We start from the raw sequence: 27,487 nt of genomic DNA, 5'->3' as shown, positions 1-27,487 counted from the left end.
TTGAAAAAAGTATGATTCATATCCTCACAAGGTATATCCACTCTTTCTTCTCTTAGAATTCAAGGTAATGCTTAAAAGCTTATACACTCAAGTATATGTGAAAGATAGCAAGTATATCACATATTATATGAAATGAAAGCACATATATATATATCATATTTTTTTTTTCAAAGATCTCATGAAAGATATCAACCACTTGCATGGATGGACCCAAGCCAGAAGTTCAACTCTTGTAACTCATCTCCACAGATCAAAGGCTGTCCCATCTTAAGGATCAAGAAGGTCTTACTAAGGGTTGTAATGGAGCCAAGACTCAAGGTTTAAAGAAACGAAAGGTAAAGAATTTAACAAAGTGTCCTAAAAACCTAGCAGAGCTCATGTAGATGTAGAGAGACCACTTTTGAAATCCACCAAGCATAGCAAAACATCATGTCCTCCCTTGGGCTTTATAAAAGGGCCAAATGTCTTCATGTTGGCCCAACTTCATTCTAAACTTCCCTTAAACTAGTGAACTGGACAAAGACCAAATTTTCCAATAGTGGGCCTTCAATTCAAAGTAAACTCCAAATCCCCCAAGTATGGGGGACTAAAATCCATAAACATATATATTTTCTTTCATTTTTTTTTCTTTTTTTCTTTTCTAGCCGTACACAATTCTTTCTTTTTTATTTTTATTTTTTCATGGCTTTCACATATTTTTTTTCTTTCATGGACAGGTCTACCCCCACACTTGAACTTTCACCTCTTCTCCTCCTTCATTATTGACGCCAAATCCTCAAGTAAAGTCTCAAAATTAGCTCCACTAAGTTTCTAGAACAAATGGTAAGGTTGTAACTATACTAAGGTTCAAGTTAAAGATTTTCAGGGTGATGAAAGAAAAGGCTTAACGTAGGCTCAAAGGGGTTTATCTAGGGGAGTCCCACTATGGGCACAAATGGGAACACAAGCTTATATGGCAATGGTGGTAATTCCTAGGGTGCCTCTATCCTTTCCAGAATCAGGGACATGTATTGATAAAAGTCTCAACAAGCACAAGAGTGAATTCTAGCATTCTCTAATCCATCATACTTAATCTATGGCAAGCAATCAATCAAACGAAAGAATAATGAGATCATCAAAACATCGCGAAGAAAATAAGAATATATTTTTCATTTATCACTCCAAGAAAAGGGACATGACTCAAATATCTCACATGGGCTTTTATGAATCAAAACTCATCCTAACATGCTCATATTATGTACCAAGGTCACGAAATCCATATCCACTACACATGCACACATTTTTCATATATCTCAATTAACCAAAGAATACCATTTAAAAATCATCTCAATATTGTGATCCTCTTTTAGCCATAATTTCAGAGATATAGAATCATCCTAGACAGTTGAAAGGCATCCTATATATGACTCAAAGAAACAAAAACAAAGACTAAGTAGACGCCAACAAGTGTTTTGGACTAGGGTTATTTCTTTTTGGTATTTTTTGACATTTTTTGATTTTTTGTATTTTTCAATATATATGACTCAAAACAAAAGTATAAATCCCTTCCCCCCACACTTAAATATTGCATTGTCCTCAATGTAATCAATTATAAGCATGCAATGAAACAAATAAGTATAAAGGGTTGAGATTTACGAAAAGACTACTAAAATAAAGAAGAAAACTTGAAAAGAAATAGGGAAAGAGAAATCAAATCTGCGTGTGTAGACTCCTTCATAGCTACTTCTAAATTGGGTTGCCTCCCAACCAGCGCTTGATGTTTATAGTCTTTCAGCCTAGACTTGTACCTTCATTTAATCCTCAGGTTGTGGGGCACTTTGGAGGGGTACATCCTCCACTTCATGCTCCACAAACGCCTCATAATAAGGCTTTAGGCGGTGGCCATTCACTTTGAACTCGTTGCCAGTCTGTTCACTCTTTATCTGCACAGCTCCATGAGGAAACACATTAGTAATAGTGAAAGGCCCAATCCAACGAGAACGAAGCTTACCTGGGAAGAGTTTGAGACGAGAGTGGAATAAAAGAACCTTCTGGCCCAAAAAAAATCTTTCCACGAATCATCTTATCATGGAAGGCCTTTGTTTTTTCTATATAGATCCCAGCACTTTTGAATGCATCATTCCTTATCTCTTCCAACTCTTGCAATTGTAATTTCCTATGAAGCCCAGCCTCATCAAGGTCCATGTTAAACTGCTTCACAGCCCACCAATCTTTGTGCTCTAACTCCACAGGCAAATGGCAAGGCTTCCCATACACAATTCGATATGGTGACATTCCAATGGGAGTCTTGTATGTAGTTCTGTATGTCCACAAAGCATCCTCCAAACGCAGGGACCAATCCTTCCTGTTAGGGTTCACAGTTTTCTCCAATATCCTCTTGATCTCACGATTAGAGACTTTAGCTTGCCCACTTGTCTAGGGGTGATAAGGTGTAGAAACCTTATGTGTAACATCATATTTCCTTAATAATGCCTCAATCGTTCGATTGCAGAAGTGGGAGCCACCATCACTAATAAGGACTCTAGGCATTCCAAACCTGCTAAAGATGTTAGATTTGATAAAATCTGTAACAACCTTAGAGTCATTAGTTCAAGTGGCATTTGCTTCCACCCATTTTGAAACATAATCCACAGCAAGCAGGATATAGAGAAATCCAAAAGATGAAGAAAAAGGGCCCATGAAATCTATACCCCAGACATCAAATATTTCAACAGTTATAATATTAGATAATGGCATTTGATCTCTAGAACCTAGATTTCAGGTTCTTTGGAATTTATCACAAGTTAAACAATAGGCATATGCATCCCTAAATAACGTTGGCCAAAAGAAACAAGACTCCAACACCTTAAATGCAGTTTTCTTAGACCCAAAGTGACCCCCACATGCTTTAGAATAGCAAAAAGAAAGTATAGCATTTTGTTCATGTTTAGGTATGCATCTCCTAATCAATTGATCAGAGCAATATTTCCAAAGATAAGGTTCATCCTAAACATAATGTTTAACAGTTTTCTTAAGCCTATCTCTATGAGCACGTGACATGGTATCAGGAATCTTTTTAGAAACAATGTAGTTCACAATATCTGCATACCATGGTTCACTTACCTAGATTCCAAAGAGTTGCTCATTTGGAAACGTCTCTACCAGAGGGAGAGGGTCTTCTGTATGCACCAAACGACTCAAGTGATCAGCTACCATATTCTCACTACTTTTCTTGTCCTTAATCTCCACATCAAATTCTTGGAGAAGTAGGACCCATCTAATAAGCCTTGGTTTCGCCTCCTTCTTGGTCATTAAGTACTTGAGAGCTGCATGATCTATATAGATAACAACCTTAGTACCAAGTAAGTAAGAACAAAATTTTTCAAGGGCAAATACAACTGCAAGAAGCTCTTTTTCAGTAGTTGAATAATTCAATTGTGCATCATTAAGAGTTCTTGAGGCGTAGTAGATAGCATAGGGTCTTTTGTCCTTTCTTTGCCCCAAAACAGCTCCAACTGCGTAGTCAGAGGCATCATACATCAACTCAAAGGGCAAGGACCAATCTGGAGGTAACATGATTGGGGCAGACGTCAATAGCTCCTTAAGCTTGTCAACAGCTTCTTGGCACTCCTTGTCAAAGGTAAACGTCACATCCTTCTGGAGTAGTTGGCACAGAGGTCTTGAAATCTTGGAGAAGTCCTTGATAAACCTTCTGTAGAACCCTGCATGGCCAAGAAAAGATCGAATCTCTCTCACAGAAGTGGGAGAAGGTAAGTAACACACAAGGTCTACTTTAGCTTTATTTACCTCTATACCCCTAAAAGAGACAATATGTCCTAGGACTATCCCTTGCCTAACTATAAAATGGCATTTTTCCCAGTTTAAGACAAGGTTAGTTTCCATGCAACGTTTTAAGATTATTTCCAGATTATTAAGACAATCATCAAAACTTTTTCCAAAAACAGAAAAATCATCCATGAATACTTGTATGATTTTCTCAATATAATCTAAAAAGATACTTACCATACACCTCTGAAAGGTACCTGGGGCGTTACAAAGGCCAAAAGGCATGCGACGATAAGCAAATGTTCCAAAGGGGCAGGTGAATGTCGTCTTCTCTTGATCTTCATTGGCTATGGCAATCTGATTGTAGCCTGAGTAGCCATCTAGGAAGCAATAGTAGTCATGTCCAGCTAGTTGCTCAAGCATCTGATCAATGAATGGAAGAGGAAAGTGATCTTTCCTTGTGGTGGCATTGAGCTTCCTGTAGTCAATACAAACTCTGTGGCCTGTAACTGTCCTTTGGGGCACCAGTTCATTCTCAGCATTCTTCACCACAGTTACACCTGACTTCTTGGCACAACTTGAACTGGAGACACCCATTTGGAATCTGAAATGGGGTAGATTACGCCACAATCTAGGAGTTTGATGACCTCATTCTTCACAACTTCCATCATTGAAGGGTGTAGACGACGTTGAGCCTTTCTAGGGGGTTTGGTCCCCTCCTCAAGAAGTATCCTATGGACGCAAGTTGTAGGGCTTATTCCCTTGATATCCGCCAATGTCCATCCTATGGCGGTCTTGTATTGCTTCAACATCTCCACCAATTTCTCCTCTTGTGAAGATGTAAGGGTAGAAGGCACAATCACTGGCAAGGTCTCCTTGTCCCCTAAATAGACATACTTCAAATGGTCTGGGAGAGGTTTAAGTTCAAGTTCTGGTGCCTGGACCACTGAAGGTAATGTCTTATTAGCAGATAATTGAATGGACAAGGGTGGAGTAGACTTACCTACGAAGGGTGATGCCTCAAGGAAGGACACATTTGCAATGATTTTGTCCTCACAAGTTTCCTTAAGCATGTCCTCCTGGATTATGACGCCATCTTTGGTGTAGCCCACTCCTTGTTCGAGTGTAGTGACCAAAGTATCCTCATTCATGATATCAAACATTTTCTGCGCAAGATTATCCAGAAAATCAATAGAAAAACAATCATGAACATCAAGAGGGTACCTCATGGCTTCAAATATGTTGAAACCAATAACATCACCATCAAATTCCGTGGTGAGAGATCCAGCATACAGGTCAATCTTTGTCCTAGCCGTCCTTAAGAAAGGGTGACCCAATAGTAATGGCTTTGAACTCATAGGAGAGTCCTCCATCTCCAATACATAGAAGTTAGCTGGAAAGATAAGATGGTTAACCTGCACAAGCACATCTTCCAACAAACCTCTAGGGTATGCATTGGACCTGTCAGCTAGCTGAATGATAACATTGTCAGATTTAAGCTCTCCTAGACCTAGGGTTTCTTAAACAGAATAGGGCATAACGTTAACAGATGCTCCTAGGTCTAACATGGCATTCTTAAATCTCGAGTTACTAATAGTGCATGGAATGGTGAAACTTCTAGGATCCTTGCATTTGGAGGGCAGCTTCCTCTGAATTAGGGCAGAGATGTTCTCACTTACCTTAACCATTTCCTTCTCACGATTTATCCTTCTTGTGGTACAAAGCTCTTTCAGGAACTTAGCATACTTAGGCACTTGCTTGATGGCCTCAAGGAGAGGTAGGTTCACTTGCACCTTCTTGAAAGTTTCCAAGATAGCTTGGTCACTCTCATCCTTCTTTGATTTGGCAAATCTACGTGGGAAAGGCATGCAAGAAGAAGAAGGGTTAGCAATAACCGAATTGGATAAGTTAGAGTTTTTACCTTTGTTTTTCAGAATTGCTTTTGAAGGCGAGGACGTCTTTGCCTCTACCCTAGATGTTGCAGGGTCTTTCTCAAGTCCCAACTTGGTGAGCTCTTGTTCTTCCTTAATTTCAATAACCACTTGGGTGTCCTTTGATCTCTTTGGTTGATCCACAAACACTCTTCCACTCCTAGTAGTCACAACAGATGCATTCTCCAAATTACCTTTTGGATTGGGTATTGTGTTACTAGGGAGCTTTCCAGTATCATGAATCTTGCTCATGAAGTCCACAACTTGGCCCATTTGCTTCTTAAGATCTGCTATATCCTTTGTATGGGTCTGTTGTCCTTGGACTAAAGCCTGAGTAGAATTGGTTAGTGCCTCAAACATTTTATCATAATTAGGATTCGAACTACCTGAGGCCTGTTGAGTATGCATATAAGGCCTTTGAAAGGGTAGCCCTTGAGGACGTTGAAAGTTACCACTAAGGGGATTCTGAACATTTTCATTGTTGGTCCACTTGAAATTGGGGTGGTCCCTCCATCCAGGGTTGTAGGTATTCGAATAAGGATCATACCTAGGACGTTGAGGACCCCCTTGGTATCCACCTATAGCATCAGAGACTCCCATCCTCCATTATCAATAAGTTGGGGGCATTGATCAGTCATGTGCCCTTGCATAGAGCACACCCCACAAGCTTGGATGGGTCATTTGGTACTTACAACTTAGTTCATCATAAGAGTAAGTTTGTTCAGCTTGTCCTCTATGGCAGAATTAGTACTGACCTCAGTACTCTATGAGTGGTGTGTCCTACACCCTCATATTGTTGGGAATTTAGGGCACGATTGGCAATGAGCTCTTTCCTAGCCACAGGTGATTTGTCAACAAAGGCTCTTCCAGCTGCAGCATCAAGCATGTCACGTTCCAGAGGTAGGAGACCTTCGTAGAAGCAAGTGAGTAGGGTTTCGTCCTTCATTTGATGTTGAGAACACTGAGCGATCAGGGACTGAAACCTCTCATAATAAGTGGCATAAGATTCATCTTGTGCTTGTTGTATTCTACTTATCTTCTTCTTGAGCATGATGACCTTGGACGTTGGGAAGTATTTCTCTAAGAAGGCTTTCATCATTACATCCCATGATGTAATAAGCCCAGCAGGAAGTTCAAATAGCTAGTCCTTGGCTCTATCAGCTAGTGAGAAGGGAAAGGCCTTCAACTTAAGGATATCTTCATCAGCTCCTTGTGGAATCATGCTTGAACAGACAAACAGAAACTCTTGGAGATGCTTGTTGGCATCCTCCATAGATAGGCCATGAAATACAGGAAGTCTATGCAATAATCCACTCTTCAGCTCAAAGTTTGCAGACCTTCCCTCAGCATCATCAGGAAACACAATACTCGTAGGGAGTCCTCCTTGAACCACAGATGAGGAAAGTTCCCTAATAGATGCCATTGTCTCGTCCTCTTCTTCTTCAGGGGGTGGTGAAAGAGGTGGTGTGATCTGAGTTGAGGGGGAGTTGGACGAAACAAAAGGAGATGGAGTTAGTGAGGGAGGAGATGGAGTTGGTGTAGGTGATGTGGATTTCTCAGAAGGGAAGATTCTCTTTCCTTGCTCGTTAAATGTGTATTCTCTGAACTTCAAAGGGGAAGATCTTCTATATTCAAGTTGTGGAGGATTTTGCAAACGAGCAAGTCTTTCTTCAATCTCTCGTGCACTAGGGATTTTAGAAGGCTCGGTCATTCATGGAAATCCTGAATTAAGAGGTAAATAAATTAGTAAACTATACAATAAAAGAAATACAAATTAATACTTTTGTGCCACTTCACAATCTTTACATGTATAGTTAGAAGTAATAATACAAAATTTTCACACCAATCACAAGTACAAAACGTCACAAATGTACACATTTTATTTTAGGGTGTGAAATAAATAATTAATAAAAGCTTGAATTCTATTACAAGCTCTTAACCAAAGTTTAGACGTGCGGCCCAAGGGCTCAATCCTTAATACTAGTCGCCCTTCTCAATCGTTTGGTAACTCTTTTCACACAGAGCCAGGTAGTAGAGGAAAGATTTTGGCAGAGCTACTAAGGTGCGCCACACGAAAGAGAAGGGTGGATGACTAATGTTAAAGACAAAGTCCTTCACCTATTCCGTTATGGTCAAAAACTCATAATAAAACTCTTACTCTCATAAACCATTAATAACCAAACAACAATTTTTTATTATTTATGAAAAAATATGTACAAGTTTTTCTTTTCTTTCCTTTTATTTACAATTATTTTCAACACTTAGGTGCGGGAACAGGGAGTCTCGATGTGCAATGGGACTGAAACAGCCACCCTATTCAAGACTATGTATAATCCACTATACCTTAGTGTATCACAACATTTTCTTTTGTTATAAATACCATTGATATCGAATTAAATTCCAAGCGGTAAATCGAGTGGATGTGCGGCCCAAGTATAGTCGTCTAGACACAAATTCCCTTAAGCATCTTTTGGGCAACCTTACTGAAATGGCCAAGTAGGGGAGGGCGACCACAAGAGGTAGAATCCATTTTGGCATGAGCTACTCCCACACAGTGGTTTAGGCCCATTTGTAAGCACTTCTGGATCCAAAACTCGTTATGAACGTTGTCCCATTCTTAGACACCATCCCACATAGGCTATACTTACTTAGATGAAAAAGGTTCTAAGTGTGAAGACAGTTCAACAAGTGTTAATAAAGCCCACCCTCAACCTTAAGGGACCTGAGTTGGGTACCAATAAGGGGTTTATGCCAATATTAACAAACGCGACTTCATCTATTCCTCTCAATTTAGAACCTACAATTAAAATTCGTGTTCAACAATATAAATAACATCCTAAGTAATTAAATTAACTAAGTTTCGAACACAACATAAACAACAAATATTCACAATTTAACAAGTGATTTTTCAATCCCCGGCAATGGCGCCAAACATTGATACGCTCTAAGCAAGCATATAATTTAATCCTATAAAATATCATCGTTAGTATATAGTAAATAGGGATCGTTCTATTCCGGGGATTGAGGGTACACCTTTCATTGTACAACAAGTAGAGAATTAAAATAAAAACAAACTATAATATTTACACAAATATATACCAATCATGAAATTAAGGGGGATTTAGGGTTTTAGGTTTTCGAAAATTAAAAGAAAGAAAACAAAGAAATAAAATTAAGTAAATACAAAAACAAAAATACAAGAGTGAAATATAAGAAACAAAGATCAAAACTAATTCCACAATCAAATTTGTTTCAACCCTACAATTGTTCTTCTAAGTCATGAGAAAGAAGTTGATCATGTGAAACATTTGAAGCAAACGATTTCCCATATTTTACTTTCCTTTACTAATTAATCTAAGTGAAAGCACATAAATCAATCCTATCAAACATGCAATCAAAGTCTAGAAAGCTAGCAAATCAAGACATGTTCAACGCAATATACAAGAGAAAGGTTATCAACTTAAGTGCACAACTTAATATGAATAAGTTCATCTAATTGCAATCATTTTCAATTGAATTCGATTCTTGTCCAAAATCTTTACAACTTTTGATTCAAGTTCATAAAACTATTAGGTGAATTATAAACTTAAATCTAGCACCAATTATATGCAAACCCTAGATGTTTCGAACCATATAAGATAAACACATAAAAGATATCAATCAAGCAAATTTAATTGAACAATCTCACAAAAGCAACTATAGAATCACAATCATAGGAATCGAAAACTTCATTCAATCATAAAATTTCAGAATTAAACTTTGTTCAAATATTGTTGTCAACTAGAAACAATTCTAACGAAATCAAACAAGGTTACAAAGAAAGAGGGCGAATTACACCGTGAGATGGAGATGGGGATGGATGGTTGGCGTTTAGATTCTTGAATCTTGAAAGCAAGTCTTCAAGGTGGATGATGGATGATGATGCTCATGGCTTGGTTCTTCTCTTCTTCTTCTTTGCTTGAAACGTTGAACTTGCACTAGAGGATGGAGAGAGCTTTCGCGTTTAGAGTAATTTTCTGAATTCAAGGGTGTGTAAAACGTCTAGGGAGAGGGAGTATATATAGGGAACGACAAAGTACTCTCCAAGCTTCTTGATTCTTCTATTATTTTCCAAGGAATTATCAGAAAACCGAATCTTCTGTTATGGCTGTCCAACGCAAACTAGGTCCTCCTCTAGGCTTCTCAGGTCCTTCTTCACGTCGTCCTCTAGGTAAACCAAATCCATATGCAAATAGAAAGTGCATTGTTTGTGGGGAACTAGGTCATAGCAAGGAGCGGTGCTATTAAGTGATTGGTGGGACTTCACCAAGAAACCACGAAAGAATCTGGGCAAGGCCGCTATTGCTACTACAGAGGAAGAGCGTCTAGACAATACCTCCGCTAATGTAGCGCAATCAGGTATGAAGGGTAAGGTTACTTTGAATACTACATGGATAATTGATACAGGTGCATCTGATCATATGACCAATGACCCTAATCTTGTGAAAAACCTTAGACATTCCCCTCAAGTTGTTGTCTCTACTGCTGATGGTACTCCAACTTCGGTAACCGAAGAAGGTTCTATTGTTTTATCTAATACATTAACCCTTGAATCTGTCTTAGTTGTTCTATCACTAGCTTATAATCTCATGTCTATTGGTCAAATTATTTTAGCTCTTGCATGTATTGTGACCTTCTATCCGTCTTTTTGCGTGTTTCAGGACATTTTGACTCGGCGGATCCTTGGTTATGGTGTTAGAAGGGGGAAATTGTACTACCTGGATCTAACAGAGACTGGAGAGAACTAGAAACATCTTTTGGAGAAAGCTAATCAGATCAATGGGGTAGAGAATGCGAAGGAAGCTATATGGTTATGGCATCGCCGTTTAGGTCATCTATCTTTTAGTTATCTTAAGAAGCTGTAACCTCATTTGTTTTCTGTTTTCAGTTCCATTGTGACATTTGTGAACTAGCCAAGAGCCACCGTGTTTCATATTCACCAAGTATTAATAAAAGTCATGTTCCTTTTATGAAAATTCACTCTGATGTTTGGGGTCCTACGAAAATTCCTTCTCTTTGTGGAGCTCAATATTATGTAACATTTATTGATGATTGTACTCGCATGACATGGGTATATTACTGAAGAATAAGAGTGATGTATTTGGGATGTTTATCAAATTTCACAAAATGGTGGCAACTCAGTATCAAAAATCCATTAGAGTGTTTCAGTTTGACAATAGTGGAGAGTTTGTGAATGGCCCTATGATTGAGTTTTGCTGGTCACATGGAATTCGTTATCAAACCTTCAATTCTTATACTCCTCAACAGAATGGTTTTGCAGAACGGAAGAACAGGCAGTTGATGGAAGTTGTTCGTGCTTCCTTGTTTGGCATGAATGTACCTTGGTCCTATTGGGAAGAAGCAGTAAAATCAGCAGCATATCTTATCAATCGTACTCCTTCACGGGTGATTGAGTTTCAGAATCCTCAACAGAAGCTTCATACACTTTTAACCATCCCTTCTATGCCTAATTTGGAGCCTCGGGTGTTTAGGTCCATAGCCTATGTTCATATTCCCAAGCCTCAACGCAGCAAGCTTGATCCCCACGCCCGCAAGTGTATCTTTGTTGGTTATGCCGACTCCCAGAAGGGTTATCGATGTTATGATCCTCTTACTAGCATTATACCTGTCTCTCTTGATGTTGCTTTTCGTGAATCCGAGCCTTATTACTCAGGGGGAGCTTCTCAGTCTTCCCTTCAGGGGAGAGAGGTTGTGAAGGGAATCCTCGTTCTATTATTGATTTTGATGTCTTTGAAGACTTGAAAATTTTGGAGGATAGATTTGAAGGTAGAAATTCGGAAACTGAAAATGCAGTTGCCGAACAGAGCAATGTGAATTCCGAAACAGACAATGCGACTGCCAAACGAAGTATTACGAATTCTGAAACAGAAAATGCAACTGTTGAACAGAGTGTTGTGAATTCCGAGACAGAAGACACGATTTTTCTGGATAGTTTGAATCAAAATCAAGACGTATCTGAATCTCACAAACAAGATATTCCCCCTTTTGCATCACCAACTGAAGATCCCGGTCAGAATGATCCTCCTCAGGTACCCCTAAACTTTAATGAATCTTCTGGGTTAGAAAGTGTCGAACCTAGGAAATCACAAAGGGTTACCAAGAGAATTCCTAAGAAACAATATGAACCAGATATCAAAGCCAAAGCTAAATACCCTATTGCTAATTTTATGTCTAACCATAGGATTTTTGGGTCACATGCACTTGTTGTTAATCAATTATCTACTGTATCTATTCCTAGTAACGTGCAGGATGCATTGACGGATCCAAAATGGACAAAGGCAATGAATGAAGAATTGGAAGCTCTTCAAAAGAATGCAACATGGGAGCTAGTACCTATGTCAGTTGGAAAGAAGACTGTAGGATGTCGTTGGGTATTTACTGTGAAGTTTAATGCTGATGGAACTATTAATAGATACAAGGCGAGGTTGGTTGTCAAAGGATATACACAACGCTATGGGATTGATTATGAGGAGACTTTTGCACTTCTGGCAAAGATTAATACAGTCCGGATTCTAATCTCACTTGCAGCAAACAAAGATTGGCCCTTGCACCAATTTGATGTGAAGAATGCATTTCTTAATGGGAATTTGGAGGAAGAAGTGTACATGGATGTGCCCCGAGGTGTTAAGAATTACCCAAGTGACGTTGGCAAAGTGTGTAAATTGAAGAAGTCGTTGTATGGTCTCAAGCAGTCTCCAAGAGCTTGGTTTGGAAGATTTTCAAAGTCCATGAAAGTCTTTGGATACAGACAGAGCAATTCTGACCATACCTTGTTCATCAAGCTCAAGAATGGTAAGATTACAGTTTGGGTTTGAGTTCAGGATGCAATATCCAACACCTTTCTTTGAGATGTCCAGGATGATCACAATAAGTACAGTGGAGATCAGGGTGTTTACCTCTGTAAGGTTTCTTCTCAGCTAGCTTAAGATCACTTACAAAAGCTCTAGCTTCAGATATAGATGTCTTTGAATCTTCATTCATGACCTTCTTCCTAGTTTCTTCACGCTGAATGGTAGAGCAGATGCTAGTCAAGGATGGAAGTTCAGGACTCATGGGTATGTGGCTACGAAGATCTTCATACTCAGGTCCTAAACTAGCTAGGAGCTGGAACACTTTATCTTCTTCAGCCCGTTTTTGTAGAATAGCTGCATCTGTGGTGTGAGGTCTGTAGATGTTTACCTCATTCCACATGCTTTTCATATTGCCAAGATGGTGCACAAAAGAGTTTGCTCCTTGTTTGAGACTGGTGATGTCTCTTTGAAGTTGAAAAATCCTGGCACAATTATTTTGGTTACCATACATCTCTTTCACAGCTGTCCAAATATGCTGAGAAGACTCAGAATAGCTAAAGAAGGCTCCATAGAGTTTAGGAGCCATGACATGACTAACTGATCTTTGCTGAGCCATGCTTCATAATCAGCAGATAGAGGTGGTGGTATTTGGATGTCACCATTGATATAACCGAGCTTGGATCTTCCTCCAAGAGCAAGAATGATCGCTCTTGACCAAGATATATAGTTGAACTCATTGAGTAACACTGAACATAGACTTTGGTTAGGGTTTAAATCACTCTCAGAACTTCTGGGTGTAGAGGAAGAGGAAATGGAGCTATCTCCCTCAGCCATTTTTCAGACAAAAGAAAGAGTCAGGCTAGAAATGGATCCTGCTCTGATACCATGAAGAAATGGTTAAGATAATTTTCTGTTTGTTAACCAAGAAGAAGATTACAAATATATAGGGAGAGGTACAACACACCTTCTCCAACCAAGCCCATACCTATCACCATACTTTTTCTAATGACCATTCCCTAAAAAAAAGACTAGTTACATCAACAGTATATACCAACCAAGCATGGTGTTAATCACCGCTCAACCTAACACATGCAAGGTATGGTGGTAAGTAATTAACACCAAGATATGACAAATCTTAATTCCCAATATCCTACAAGTTTCTTCCAATAAAAGATCATTATTGAAGTCGTCCTTTCTTTGATACACTAGCTAATCTGTAAGCAGTTGACAAAATTAGTCGATGACTATTTGCATTAAAGTTTTCAGGAAACTACAAGAGGCTGACTTATACTTGTAGAATAAGATCGAGATCATATCATTGACAAGCTGTCCTTTTCTTTGATACACTGGCTAATCTGTAAGCAGTTGACAAAATCAGTTGGTGACTATTGCATTGAAGCTTTCAGGAAACTGCAGGAGGCCAGCTGATACTTGTATAATAAGATCGAGATCATATCATTGACAGGCTGTCCTTTTCTTTGATAAAACTGGCTAATCTGTAAGCAGTTGACAAAATTAGTCGATGACTATTGGACTGAAGCTTTCAGGAAACTGCAGGAGGCCAGCTGATACTTATATAATAAGATTGAGATCATATCATTGACAAGCTGTCCTTTTCTTTGATAAAACTGGCTAATCTGTAAGCAGTTGACAAAATTAGTCGATGACTATTGGACTGAAGCTTTCAGGAAACTGCAAGAGGCCAGCTGATACTTATATGATAAGATTGAGATCATATCATTGACAAGCTGCCGGAAGTTGCACTGAAGCTTCTTCTAGAGCCCACATGATCATAGTAACAGATATGTTATACATATCTTTGTCTTTTACATGACTGTCAGATTACCATCAATCTCCAATTCTTCATATCATCAGTCAGCCTCTTCAGTTGTCCGGCATAAAAGCAATCCAAACAATTATGGATCCGCCATCAACAAAAAGACGAAAAATCAATTTCACAGATTCCTCTATTCCGACTGAACAAGCCTTTCCTTCCTCTTCTCATTTCACTCCAAATTCATGTCCGTACGATGTCTTTCTCAGCTTTAGAGGTGTTGATACGCGCGACACTTTTACTGGCCATCTGCGCAGCAGTTTGGTTCGAAAGGGAATCAGAACCTTCATTGATGACGAGGAGCTTAGAGAAGGAGAAGAAATTTCATCCCCACTTCTCAAAGCAATTGAAGGATCGAAGATTTCTATAGTCATATTCTCCGAAAACTATGCATCCTCAAAATGGTGTTTAGATGAGCTCGTTAAGATCCTTGAATGTAAAGAATCTCCAAAGCAACAACAACTGGTGTGGCCTGTTTTCTACAAGGTTGATCCATCCGTTGTAAGGTACCAAACTGGTAAATACAAAGTGGCACTTGCTAAACATGAACGCAGATTAAAGGACAACATGGACAAAGTGCAAAGATGGAGGACGGCTCTTACGCATGCAGCAAATTTAAAAGGGTGGACTTTCTCGAACGGGTATACTTCTGACCACCTAATACTACATTTAGTCTATGTATGAGCATAGTTTTCTTTCTGTTCTTTTAGCATATGCCACTCCAAACCCTAAATACGCATCTAGATCTCCAAAATGTCTGCATGTATTACATAATTTTCAAGAATACTTATTCGTCTAATTAACTATATGGATCTTTAAAGCCGGGTTAGGTCAACCGAGATTTAAGGTTCGATTACAAAACATTTTAATAAACTATAGAAAAGCCCTTGATATATGATCATTTTGCTACTACTGGATGCTAACGAAAAGAATAGAGGCTAACTAAAACCAGGTGCGAGTTGACTTCCATAAACTTGAGATGCAAACTACACATATAATTTAGGATAAATCATGGGGATTGAAATTTACACACCGTATTTTACAATTCACACTCTATGTTTTTTTTTTTGGTAACTTTAATTTTGTGTTGGGAAAATCTCTCATATGGTCACTGAGTTATGACATGTTCGATCGACACCTAACTCACTATATTTTCAACAATATCATTTAACTCACTCATTTTTATATCTGTCTTTCACTTAACTCAATGTTGTTAAATCTATCGTTAGAAGCCATAACAATTGAGGGTATATTTGTCTAAACACTAAAAAAATGCATTCCTAATTAAAAAAAAATTTCTGAAGAAAGAATGACAAGTATTTTTTTTTTCAACTTATATTTAAATTAAAAAAAAATCCTTTTTATTAGAAATTTTAGAAATTGAAAAGAAAAAAAATCTAATAAATTCAGAATTTTTTTTTAAGTTGGAAATGTATTTTTTCAGCGTTTTGACAAATATACCCTCAAATTTAACGGTTTCTAACAGTAGAATTAATAACAAGTCGACAATGAGTTAAGTGAAATATGGAAATAAAAGTGAGTGAATTAAGTGATATTATTGAAAATACAGTGAGTTAAGTGTCGAACGAGTCATAACGCATTAATTATTTGTGATTTTTTGCCTTTTGTGTTTAGTAACTTAACTTTTTATATCTTTATAAGAACTACAGCCAAAAATGGAAAGAGGGAGTGTGAATTATAAAATGGGGGTTGCGGATTTTCACACTCTTAAATCATTATCAAGTTATTTTTTCCATCAAGCACTTTACATATTCGATCCTAACATATTATAAGTTTAAAAAGGTTCAAATTTATTGAAAGAGCCAATTATAAGCAAGCCAACATAATACAAAGTGATTATATATTAACATACTGAAACCGAATGCTTTTTCTTCCTACCACCACGTAGCCCGTATAAACCAATAATAGAAAGCTAAAGCACAAATAATCAAACAAAGAAATCAAGGTATAAAACCATGCAAGCGATTGAAAAAGCATAGAATAGAACAAAAGCATTTAGATCTCTCTCAGGAACTCATCACCATATTTCCCGACAATACCAGCCTTCTTCGGTCTCTTGGTCAGCAACTAGGAAATTGCCATTTCTTAGAAACACGCTACTTTTCCACATACCAAAGCAACTTGAACTAATTCATCGAATCAACTCTGTATTTACTACTCGAATTAAGTTCTAGCTTTAGCTCAACAGAAACTTAAGCCTCTAGTGCCACAAATTGAGTGAAAACTTGAAGAACAACTTTCATTCGAAACAGAGAGAGAGAGAGGCACCATGGTTGTGGATAGGAGGGGGTCGCTGGCTCTGTGCCGGGATCTCCGTCCTCCTCCCCCTCTTCCTGTTCGTCTCTCTCCTTTAGACCCGCCTCTCCCACTCCTAATCCGGCCATTTTAACTACCGCTACCGAACCCCCAAAGATGAGGAATTCGAGGACGAGGACGACCTGCAGTCGGAAAATTATCACTTTTTTCTTGGCGAAGGAAAATTCTCAGGGTTTAGTCAAGAGATTTCTGAAAGTTCAGTGGCATCGATGTAAATGTTTTGAAAAACTGAGAATTTTGGTAATTTTAATGTAAAATGCGGAGCCAAGGCATATTCTATTTTACTTTGGGCCTGGGCTGCGCGTCCTTATTTTATACTTAAAAAATGGGTTTTTTTTCCTTCTTCTTTTGTTTTTAGTTATTTGGTCTAGTGCTACTATGTCATTTCTAAAAACATTTTGTATCATGATCGAACTGGTATTACTTCGCTGTTTAAAGACGAGTTGGTTAGATTACCATGGAAAAGTCACATTTAATAACATTTTTTATTTGCCTTTAAATTGGCAGGCATGAAGCTAACTTTATTGACCAAATTGTAGAAGATATTTCGACAAAAATATCAAAATGCACCTATTTAAATGTGGCAAACTACCCCGTTGGAATAGAGTCTCGTGTACGAGATATGTTTGAGCTTTTAGATGTCGGGGGAAGTGATGTTTGCATGGTTGGTATATGGGGTATTGGCGGGATAGGCAAAACAACAATTGCTAAAGCTGTTTACAACTTAATTGCCCATAAGTTTGAAGGTTGTTGTTTCTTGGAAAATGTTAGAGCAGATTCAGTACCCCATCAAGGCCTAGTTCGACTACAGAATAATATTCTTTATGAGATTTTAGGGGGCCGGAAAATGAAGCTGACCAATGCTGATAGAGGAATTCAGGTGATGAAGGAGAGGTTAGGTAGTAAAAGGGTTCTCTTAGTTCTTGATGATGTGAATGAATTGAACCAATTGGACAAATTAGCTGGAGCATTGGATTGGTTTGGTTGTGGCAGCAGAATTATCATAACAACAAGAGATAAACGTTTGCTAATTGCTCATAAAGTCTATCCAATTTACACAGCCAAGGCATTAGATAACGATGAAGCCCGTAACCTCTTGATTTTGACTGCCTTCAAGGATAACAGAAATCCAGATGAGTATGTGCAATTCCCAATTGATACTGCAGTACTCTATGCTCACGGCCTTCCATTAGTTGTAAACATTTTAGGTTCACTTCTCTGTGGTAAGAGTATAAATCAATGGCATGCGGCATTAGACAGTTACAAAAGATTTCCTAACAGCAATATCCAACAAGTCCTAGAAACAAGTTACAGTGCATTGGAAGATCCGTTGAAAGAAGCATTTCTCGACATTGCATGTTTCTTAAAAGGTAAACCCAAGGAGTATGTGATGCAAGCACTAGAGGGTTCTTACCTCAACCCTGTACATGCTATTGAAGTACTTGAAGAAAAAGCCCTCATAAATATTGATAAATATGGTCTGATTTGGATGCATGACTTGCTGGAGGAAATGGGGAAAGAGATAGTTCGTAAAGAGTCACCCAATGATGCTGGCAGACGTAGCAGAATATGGTTTCATGAGGATGTTTATCGTGTTTTAACCGAAAATACTGTAAGTATAGAACATTTATCCTTCTATATAGCTATGTGTATCCAGAGCTTCCTGATCGTGAAAATTAAAATCGTATATAGTACTTTCTTGCTTTTCTAATCCTATATTTTATTTCATATCAGGGCTCAAAAAAAGTTAAAGGCATCAGAGTAGAGCTACCAAGAGAAGATGAGATATGCTTGAGTGCTAAATGCTTTAAAAAGATGAAAAATCTTCAACTTTTTATAAACATTAATGCACGCTTCTCTGGAGAGGTTAAATATCTCCCAAATCAGTTGAAGTTCCTTGATTGGCCTGGATTCCCAGCACAATCTTTGCCATCCGACTTCAATCCACAAAAATTAGTCAAGCTCAATATGCCAAACAGTCGCATCTCACGACTTGGGCAAGGACTCAAGGTATTCTAAGCTGTTAACTATCGATTTGCTGTTTTGACCAACTTCTATATTTTGAATTGTTATGAAGTTGTTTTGAAGCTCATCATATTATCTTTCCTGTCTTGTGTCGCAGAATTTGCATAACTTGAAATCTCTAAGTTTTGAACATTGCAAATTCCTAACAGAGGTCCCTGACTTGTCTGGGATGTTTCCAAACTTGGAGAGGTTGAATTTAAGATGCTGTACAAGTTTAACTGAGTTGCATCCTTCTGTTGGATTCCTTGATAAGCTTGTCCACTTCAATCTCCGGGATTGCTCTAACCTTAAGATGTTTCCAAGAATAGTCAACATGAGATCTCTGGAAGATATTGATTTGAGTGGCTGCAAGAGGCTCAGAAACTTTCCAGAAATTGTGGGAAGGATAGAATCCTTAACACATATGTATGTATCTGGAACTGCCATCAAAGAAGTGCCTTCATCAATTGGATATCATCTCTTTAATCTTCGGAGTTTGAATTTAGAAAACAGTGAAAACCTTACAAATCTGCCACTCAGCATTTATGAGTTGCAAGAGCTATTAAATCTTCAACTCACAGGTTGCCCAAAATTAGTGCTAACTCCAATTTCGAATAGGGTGAGATACTATGAAGGGCCAGCTCCAACGTCCCACTCAACGATTTCACATTACGGCAAGGCAATTTCATCAAGAGAAAGTGACGGTGATGATGATGTTCAAGACAAGTTATCCTTTCCTTCACTAATATACTTCTTAGGGGGAGGATGCTTTTCTTCGGACTGTGATTTCCTTGTGACGCTTGGTTGTGCCTCCACCTTAGAAATGCTTGATTTATCAGAAAGCAATTTTGTTAGTCTTCCCGCATGCATTAGGACATTTATCAATTTGAATTACCTTAACTTGAAGGGTTGCAAGAGGCTTCAAGAAGTTCCGGAGCTCCCACCAAATTTGGAAATGCTAAGTGTGAGAGGTTGCGTATCATTGGAAAGAATTTCAAAGTTATCAAACATTTTGAAACGTGAAGAATGGCAGATGTTTGAGTGGCTGGACTTGACCGATTGCTGGAGACTCTGTGACAATCTGGTTCAGGAGGCAGAGAAGGAAGGTTTGTTAGTGAATGATGATAGTCATCAGATGGAGGCTAATCTCTTCTCTCTTTTTCTCTCTTCTCAGAAGTCTGAATTCGGGGTTGTATTACCAGGAAGTCATGAAATTCCGAAGTGGTTCAGCAGTCAGATAGATTTCAAAGCGAATGGACCATTTTTTGAATTTCATATTCAAGTCCTTCCTAATTTCAAATGGGAGAACAGTGGATTGGCTCTTTGTGTTGCTACCGAAGAAAAGCTAGAGTGGCGATTCGAAATTCTTATCAATGAAGTACAAGTGGAGAATAAGTTAGATGATCGTGGCAGTGTATATAAAGCTGATTCGGCTTGTGTGTGGCTGCTTTATATTCCGTTCGATGGAATTGATATGCAGCCGTTTCGTTATAAGCGTCCGCTGCCGCCCTTTCAATGTCGAGTTACTATTTCTCTAGATGTCGCTCCTAACGAGGTTGGCTTGAAAAGCTGCGGAGTGCACCCGGTAATGCCACCAAATGAAGAGTCTATGAAACTATACCAGGCACTGAGAATCGAATCAGGTCTCTCTTTTTTCGTTGTGGAGACTTTATTTTTAGTTTTATTAATATCGATTATGGTGCTTTCTCGGATATTATAGAATTGATTATGCAATTTTTTCTTTGCTATTGCTGCTGTGGATAACTTTCCCCTGTTTTCAAAACAGAGGACGAGTATCTTGATGAACTCGAATCAAGTGAGTCTGACAGCGAGTTGGCAAACAGCTCAAGAGAAGAAGGGCCGTCGGGACTCAAGAAATTGGGTTAGTCCATCATTCTTCACTATTCCAGAGTTTGTATACCCGTTAGAAAACCTCCTTTCTTTCCTTTTTTTTGGTGATAAAGGCTAGGAACTTAAGATAACACCTACCACCCGGACCAAAAAAATAAAAGGGATAAACCTACCACCCTTCTACAGCTGCTAGCCTGCAATGTGCTTGTATGTATAACCTATGATTTGCCATGTAGGAATGTTCTTTTATAGTCCACTGACATGAGCCATCTTCAATTTTTCGGCAACAGATCCAAAGCAGTTATCTTCCTTGAAAAATAAAAGGAGCTGATTTTCATCACTTTGTTTCAATATTCCATAAGATTGTCTGCGTTATGTGTTGGATATAACTGATACTTTGATAGGCCTGATACTTGTTTCTTATCATTTAATTAGTGAAACTTTCCCGAATGCATATTAAGAGAAATCATGTAATTAATGAAACTCTTCCCAAATGCAGATTGGTGAAATGGCTGGTCACAGGATTGCTGATCCTAGCTGAAGGACCCAGTGTTGTCAATGAGATCTGTAGCATCACTGCACTTGCTTTTATGCATCACTGGAATAACCACAGGAAACTGAAGGCACTAATTCTGTGTGAAGAAATCAGTCTGGTTGATCAAGTGATATGCTAAATTGTAATATTATCCCATCATGAATTTATGGACACTTTCAAAGTTTCAACAGTGTGGTTAAAAAAAAAGAAGTGTGGTTTCGATCAAAATTTGTTGTTGTTTGCTTCATAGTGATTTCCTTTTGGTTTTACTCAATTTGAGATGCTATCTGGTTATTTTCTCCTACTCTCACTTTCTTTCATGTAAATGAATCAAAGCGAGATAATTTTCAAGAGAATTCATCACTGTTGCGAGTAACTATGTGTGCTGAAGGCAAGATGCTAATCAGATAATTTTCAAGAGAATTCCATGACTGTTGCGAGTAACTGTGTGCTGAAGGCAAGATGCTAATCAGATAATTTTCAAGAGAATTCCATGACTCTTTCGAGTAACTATGTTTGCTGAAGGCAAGATGCTAATCAGGCTTCTGTACGATTTTTAATATATTGTTGAAGGATATCGACATTGAGTGCTTGATTACTGTTTTGTACTTATCTAGCATGGTTCACTGATTGGTACATTACCTTCTACTGTTCATATCTTACCTTAGTTGTTAATCTTAGTTGTGGGTTTAGGTGGTAGACTTTGTATATATTTTGTATCCTTGTACTTAGTTAAAAAACAAGAAGTAATACAAGAAAATTTTCCACAAGTCTCTTGCTTGTTTTTCTTCAGTCCAGACATCAAAAAGGTCAATTACAAGGAAGAACCATATAAATAGAAATCACCTAAACACAGCAAGACAAACAATGATACCTTCGAGCCATCCAGAGCAGGGCTGATGTTAGACCTATCCCAGCAAATTCATTAGGAGAACCACGAAATTTTCTGGCAACATATTTGCTTTTGAATTCTTCAGGGTAAGACCAAACCAAACATGGAAGAGGGCCATCTCTAGATGGATCGTAGCCTAGTGGAAGATATAGTGTTGTGTTAAAGGAAAATCAGTTTTGTGTGCCTAATCAAACTAGGAGTAGTAATAGGAGAGAATGTTCTAGAATTCCTAATTCTATTCGGATTAGATTTCCTTATAACATTAGAACATGTATTTTGTAATCCCTATTTATAGGGCTCCTATTCTCAATAATGAATGACAATTCTCTATTCAATCTCTTTTGAATTCTCTTTTACTTAAACACGTTATCAGCACGAGCCCTAACCACGAGAATAAAATCCAAATCAGAAAATCCTTCAAAACTGCTGCTGCCACCTTCAAGCCTCACTGCCGCAGCTCCTAGCCCATGCTGGCCTCACCTGAGCGCCTGCCCCTGCAGTGCCTACCCCCCCTGCACACGCATCCCTGCTGCCCCTGCAGCACCAACGCACGTCTGCTGCCCCTGCAGCACCGACGCACACCCACTGCATCCTTCCCTATTTCTGTGCACATCCATATGTTTCCAAGCCCCGAAAAGTCTAGTTCATAACCTCATATCAAAATCCTTTTTTCATCAAAGTTGTTCATCTCTGCCTCTTCTATCTGACCTCTAAATTTCAGCCTTATTGGAATTGTTTTAGGATCTGTACACTAATAGAAGTGAGAGCTGTTCAGAAGCAAATCTGTTCCGAATTTTAACCAAGTAATTCTTTATAATTAAAGTTCCCGCTTTCGAAATTTACTTTTCCTCTTCTTTTTCTTCAGGGACTTGCAACCTCCCTTCTTCTTCATCCCACCTTTCTTATAAATTTGGTTCGATTCTTGAAAAGCGGAATCGTGGGGATTCATGCTATTAACGAACTAAGAGCGTTCGTAAGACTTCAGACTAAGAGCATCCGTAAGCATCAATTTATGACCATATAAACATCATTGTTTCGGTCTAATCCAATAATTCTTAGAAATCGATTTCTTGGTAGCATAGCTCGGAAATCCTATTGATATTAGTTTTCATGGAAGCATTGACTCCGAAACTAAACTTGTTCTTGTTTCACTATTCAGGATGTCAAACACGAACAAACTCGATTTTGTTCCATTGGATTATGCAGGCAAAGGATATTAGACTGGGCCATTGACATTGAGACCCATCTTATTGGCCCAAGATTTAGTCTATAATAAATTGTTCTTTTTGTTTTTTAGTTGTTTAAAGAAATAATATGCTTTTTTTGAGGTAGGATCAGCCCAAAAGCAACGATTCATCCTATTTTCTTCATCTCGGTCAACTTCAAAATAAAAAGACGGCTTCTTTTCCTTTTCTGACTCTAAGAACTCAAGTAGCATAGTTGCATCATGTCCCTTCACTTCTTCCCTTGAATCTCTTTCAAAGTTTCTCAAATCTCTGGGAATACATCCAACATTCTGTATACCACCTGCCACAGTCTCCATTATTTTGAATTGCTGACTTGTTCGAACATTAACACTACTTAGCTTTTCCATAAGACACTTTTTTGCCTTTGTAAGCTTGCGGTGTGATGGTAATAAATGTACTCTTTTGGGGGTTGTAAGTTCATGTGTATGAGCCTCCTCGAAGTCACTTACACACCAATTTTTGCTTGCCTTGTTAAAGACGATGTTCAACCTTGCCTTACAACCCATACGCTTTATTCCGCACCTCCTTTCTTCCATGGTCGATGAATGTTGCCGTCTTGAGTTCTCATAAGTCTCATCTGTTTTTCCTTCCTTGGAACATAAAAATTGTTTCCAAGTAATCTCTCCAGTCACCTTACTTCTCTTAGTTGAACCCATTCTCACACTAAAACCAATAGTCTTTGCATATATCTCATTGTAAAAGTAATAGGCCTCCTCTATTGATTCGAATTCTTGACCAAGCTGAAGTTTTGGTTCATCTACAACAGCATTCTCATTTGTCTCTTCTAACGATGGTTCACCCATCATAAAGCTATAGCATTATATTACAAACACCCTGTACAAACACAGCTATAATTAGAATTTCACCATAACAGAGTCAAAGACATAACACTAATAAAAAAGAAGTTAAAAACTAAACACAATTTCAATTCAAGCATTCCTGTTTACTTATACAGGCCCGCTCACCTGCGGGACGAAAATAAAGGGACAAAACGGGACAAAACCATCCCAGCCGTTGGATCTTAATTCAGTTGATCAAACGGACAAAACGGCAAACCATTAAAACAAATTTTTTTTTTAACCTATTATCCAATCCCGTTTAGTCTCATGGTCAGTTACTTGGTCAGTGACATGGTCAGTTACATGGTCAGTTACGTGACCAGTTACTTGGTCAGTGACATGGGCAGTTACTTGGTCAGTGACATGGTCAGTTACGTGACCAGTTACTTGGTCAGTGACATGGGCAGTTACTTGGTCAGTGACATGGTCAGTTACGTGACTAGTTAAATGGCCAGTTACAGTTACTTGGTCAGTGACATGGTCAGTTACTTGGTCAGTGACATGGTCAGTGACATGTAACAGACATCCCAATTCACAATCACAAGTTATAATCATAATGCAAAAGAATATACACAAGTTCTAAACACAATTTCAATTCAAGCATTTTACTTATATTATAATTGAGCTCTTCATGTATGCAATTGCATTTTGACGACAAAATTGTGTGAAGCCATGAGCTCCTTATTAAACAAATCTATGTTGACCGTTTGAGATTTTAGTGCTCTGAATTAACATATTGCCCTACTTGAAAAAGATTTTTTAAAAAAAAGAAAAAAAAAAGCAGAAACTTTGACCGTGAGATAGAGAATGAAATCAAAATTAAGACAATGAAACCAAGACAAAAAGTACTAACCTTTTTGGGTCAATGAGGCTTCCTATTCAATGATTCAATCCATTCCATGGACAAAAAGTATTGACCTTTTTTCAATTTATTTTGACCAACTCTATATCCCAGCAAAATCAATACTTGCAAAAGAATACCAAAATTTCGACAATCAAATCAGAACACCAGAAATGAAATCATCAAACAAAATACGATGGCTCCATGATTCACCCAAACTGAAGAGAAAAAATTAAAAAAAAAAAAAAACCCTAAAATCGAGAGAGAGTAAAATCTAAGAAAAATACCTTCAAGATAGGCCAATCTTATGATGATGAGGATGAGGATGAATCAAGAATGGTATATGGGAGGCGAGGGAGGAGGAAGAACTCAAGACTGAACGTGGAGACAAGGGAGGAGGAAGAACCCAAGACTGAACGTAGAGTCTTGGTTGAGACTAAACGGGATTGGATAATAGGTTAAAAAAAAATTTGTTTTAATGGTTTGCCGTTTTGTCCGTTTGATCAACTGAATTAAGATTCAACGGCTGGGATGGTTTTGTCTCGTCTGGTCCCTTTATTTTCGTCCCGCAGGTGAGCGGGCCTGAGAAAACATATATTGTGTTGCCTCAAAAAATAGTTTAACTTTGAAATTAAACAGTGATAGTTCATAGTTACTTGGCTGCAATTTGTTGTCATTTTTTTATTATTATTTCTAGACCTAAATTTATTAGTATCATCTCATTCGAGTGAGTTATTGTAATCTTTGTTTTTCGGACTTGACATTGATAAAGTGCGTGTTATGTTTTCTTTAGATTTTTCTGATGCAGACTAGCCCTAGGTATGAGTCCTAGAACCCTACTGGTGAGATGCTAGTACTGTATCATCTTGGTTCTTCTCACAAACCATACAGTTCTAATCAGTTAAGCAAATAAAGCCCTAGAATCTACAAAGGAAGGCTTCCTTTAGATTTCTTCTATTTGTCCTGCGATCCTGCCTCATGGTAAAAAGATGAAAAAAAATAAAAAAAATAAAAAAGATGGTCAAGAAATGAAATATTGGATGACTTTCGTCTCAACCACAAATGTGATTATGCCAGCTTTCTACTTTTCTAAAGTTGAGTAAAAGCCAGAAAAATAAATATTGAGTAGCATTCCTTATATTTCCATATATTTTGCAACTATTCCAAAATACTTGACCTCCAGTCTAGAAGCGGAGTACCTGTTTTTATTTAATTTTTGTTTTTTGTTAAAAGGTTTCAAATTAGGATCGGAGAGGCACACAACAGAAGTAATTTTAGAGAAGTCTGGTCCATAGAAGTCTTGTACTATAGTGATTGATCAGTCGGTGTTACTTGGTCATGTACTGGACTTATTTACTAATTATCATTATCTGTTTGAAGCTCCATTAAAATCTATAATGCTCACAAGAATCGGAAAGGAAGGAAAGTAATTCAATGGAAGAATCTTGCTGTGAGTCGGTTGAACTTTTTGTAGTGGTTAGTTTTATGTACTTCATTGTATATTTCACCTTCCATTATCTTAATTATGTATTTTCAGGGTATTCCGGAGCAAAAAAATGACAAGACTTGTGGATATTTCATTATGCGTTACATGAAAGAAATTGTGGAGGACAAGAACTTGGATTTTAGTATGAAGGTAAAATTGATCAACTGCTTACCTATGGACTTTATTGTTTAATGATATAGTACGTGCATGCTCTGTGCATGAAACTTTCATATTTAATTTGCTGCATTTCCTTATTGCAGTGGGGAACGAGGTCAAATTTGGTTTACACAGTCAATGATATTGATGAGATCCGAGCGGAATGGGCTGAGCATGTTTTGAAGTTCCCAGAAAATTAAGTATCAGCCTATATATATGCTTTTGTTTCTGGTAGGTTATGAGCAGTAGTAGTGTCTAGGAACTGCTTTTGTGCATTTTGACAGAACTGCCTATATATATGCTTTTGTTTCTGGTAGGTTATGAGCAGTAGTAGTGGCTAGGAACTGCTTTTGTGCATTTTGACAGAACTGCCTATATATATGCTTTTGTTTCTGGTAGGTTATGAGCAGTAGTAGTGGCTAGGAACTGCTTTTGTGCATTTTGACAGAACTGATGGAAAGTGTTGAACAAATGCATGCAGTTGCTGTAACTACTCTATGGATGCTACTAGGTTTTTGTCTTAGTTAGATTAAGATCCGTGCAACAATGGCAGTCATTAAAATCATTTAATGTAAAGGCTAGCATGCTAGCTAGTTTAGTATTATGCTACTGATGGGAATGTATTTTGGTGGGTTGATTTATGCAATGAGGAATTTGTTGATTTCAGATCTTATAATTAATCTGCCTTTCTCCATTGACTACTGTACAGAATGAGGTTTGCTATGGTTCAAATCCAACAAATGCAGGTTTATGATATGTTGTATCACAAATACAGCAACAACAGAAAACTGAAGTTTATTTCACTGTCAAACAACAGAGATGCCTTAACAGCCAACAGAAAACTGAAGTTCAATTCACTATCAAACAACAGATATGCCTTTAACAGACAACAGAAAACTGAAGTTCAATTCACTATCA

At 38.0% G+C, this 27,487-nt stretch overlaps 1 protein-coding gene and 1 long non-coding RNA gene across 3 annotated transcripts; both read left to right on the top strand.

Moving 5' to 3' along the window:
• The first annotated feature begins 14,397 nt into the window (after positions 1 to 14,397).
• On the top strand, positions 14,398 to 21,464 carry LOC112201676 (TMV resistance protein N-like). 2 transcript variants are annotated; one of them, XM_024342588.2, is made up of 6 exons: positions 14,398 to 15,022; positions 17,226 to 18,330; positions 18,453 to 18,728; positions 18,841 to 20,365; positions 20,509 to 20,604; positions 21,073 to 21,464. In XM_024342588.2, the coding sequence occupies exons 1-6, from the start codon at positions 14,466 to 14,468 to the stop codon at positions 21,078 to 21,080; spliced, it is 3,567 nt and encodes a 1,188-aa protein (XP_024198356.1). In that variant the 5' UTR covers positions 14,398 to 14,465; the 3' UTR covers positions 21,081 to 21,464. The 2 variants fall into 2 exon arrangements, with proteins under 2 accessions (XP_024198356.1, XP_040361360.1); XM_040505426.1 differs by lacking the exon at positions 20,509 to 20,604.
• Positions 21,465 to 26,307: 4,843 nt separating this feature from the next.
• LOC112166915 lies at positions 26,308 to 27,190 on the top strand. The gene is made up of 4 exons (XR_002923486.2): positions 26,308 to 26,377; positions 26,465 to 26,563; positions 26,674 to 26,804; positions 26,969 to 27,190. It is a non-coding gene; the product is annotated as an uncharacterized LOC112166915 (long non-coding RNA).
• The last annotated feature ends 297 nt before the right edge of the window (positions 27,191 to 27,487 follow it).

This window comes from Rosa chinensis, chromosome 5 (assembly GCF_002994745.2).
Source record: "Rosa chinensis cultivar Old Blush chromosome 5, RchiOBHm-V2, whole genome shotgun sequence".
Classification (NCBI taxonomy): domain Eukaryota; kingdom Viridiplantae; phylum Streptophyta; class Magnoliopsida; order Rosales; family Rosaceae; genus Rosa; species Rosa chinensis.
This window is presented reverse-complemented; position numbering and strand designations above follow the sequence as displayed.

Coding starts and splice junctions, on each gene's coding strand:
- LOC112201676 (XM_024342588.2), top strand. CDS start 14,466: ATGGATCCGCCATCAACAAAAAGACGAAAAATCAATTTCACAGATTCC. Junction 18,331..18,452: donor GTGTTTTAACCGAAAATACT/GTAAGTATAGAA, acceptor ATTTCATATCAG/GGCTCAAAAAAAGTTAAAGG. Junction 18,729..18,840: donor GACTTGGGCAAGGACTCAAG/GTATTCTAAGCT, acceptor CTTGTGTCGCAG/AATTTGCATAACTTGAAATC.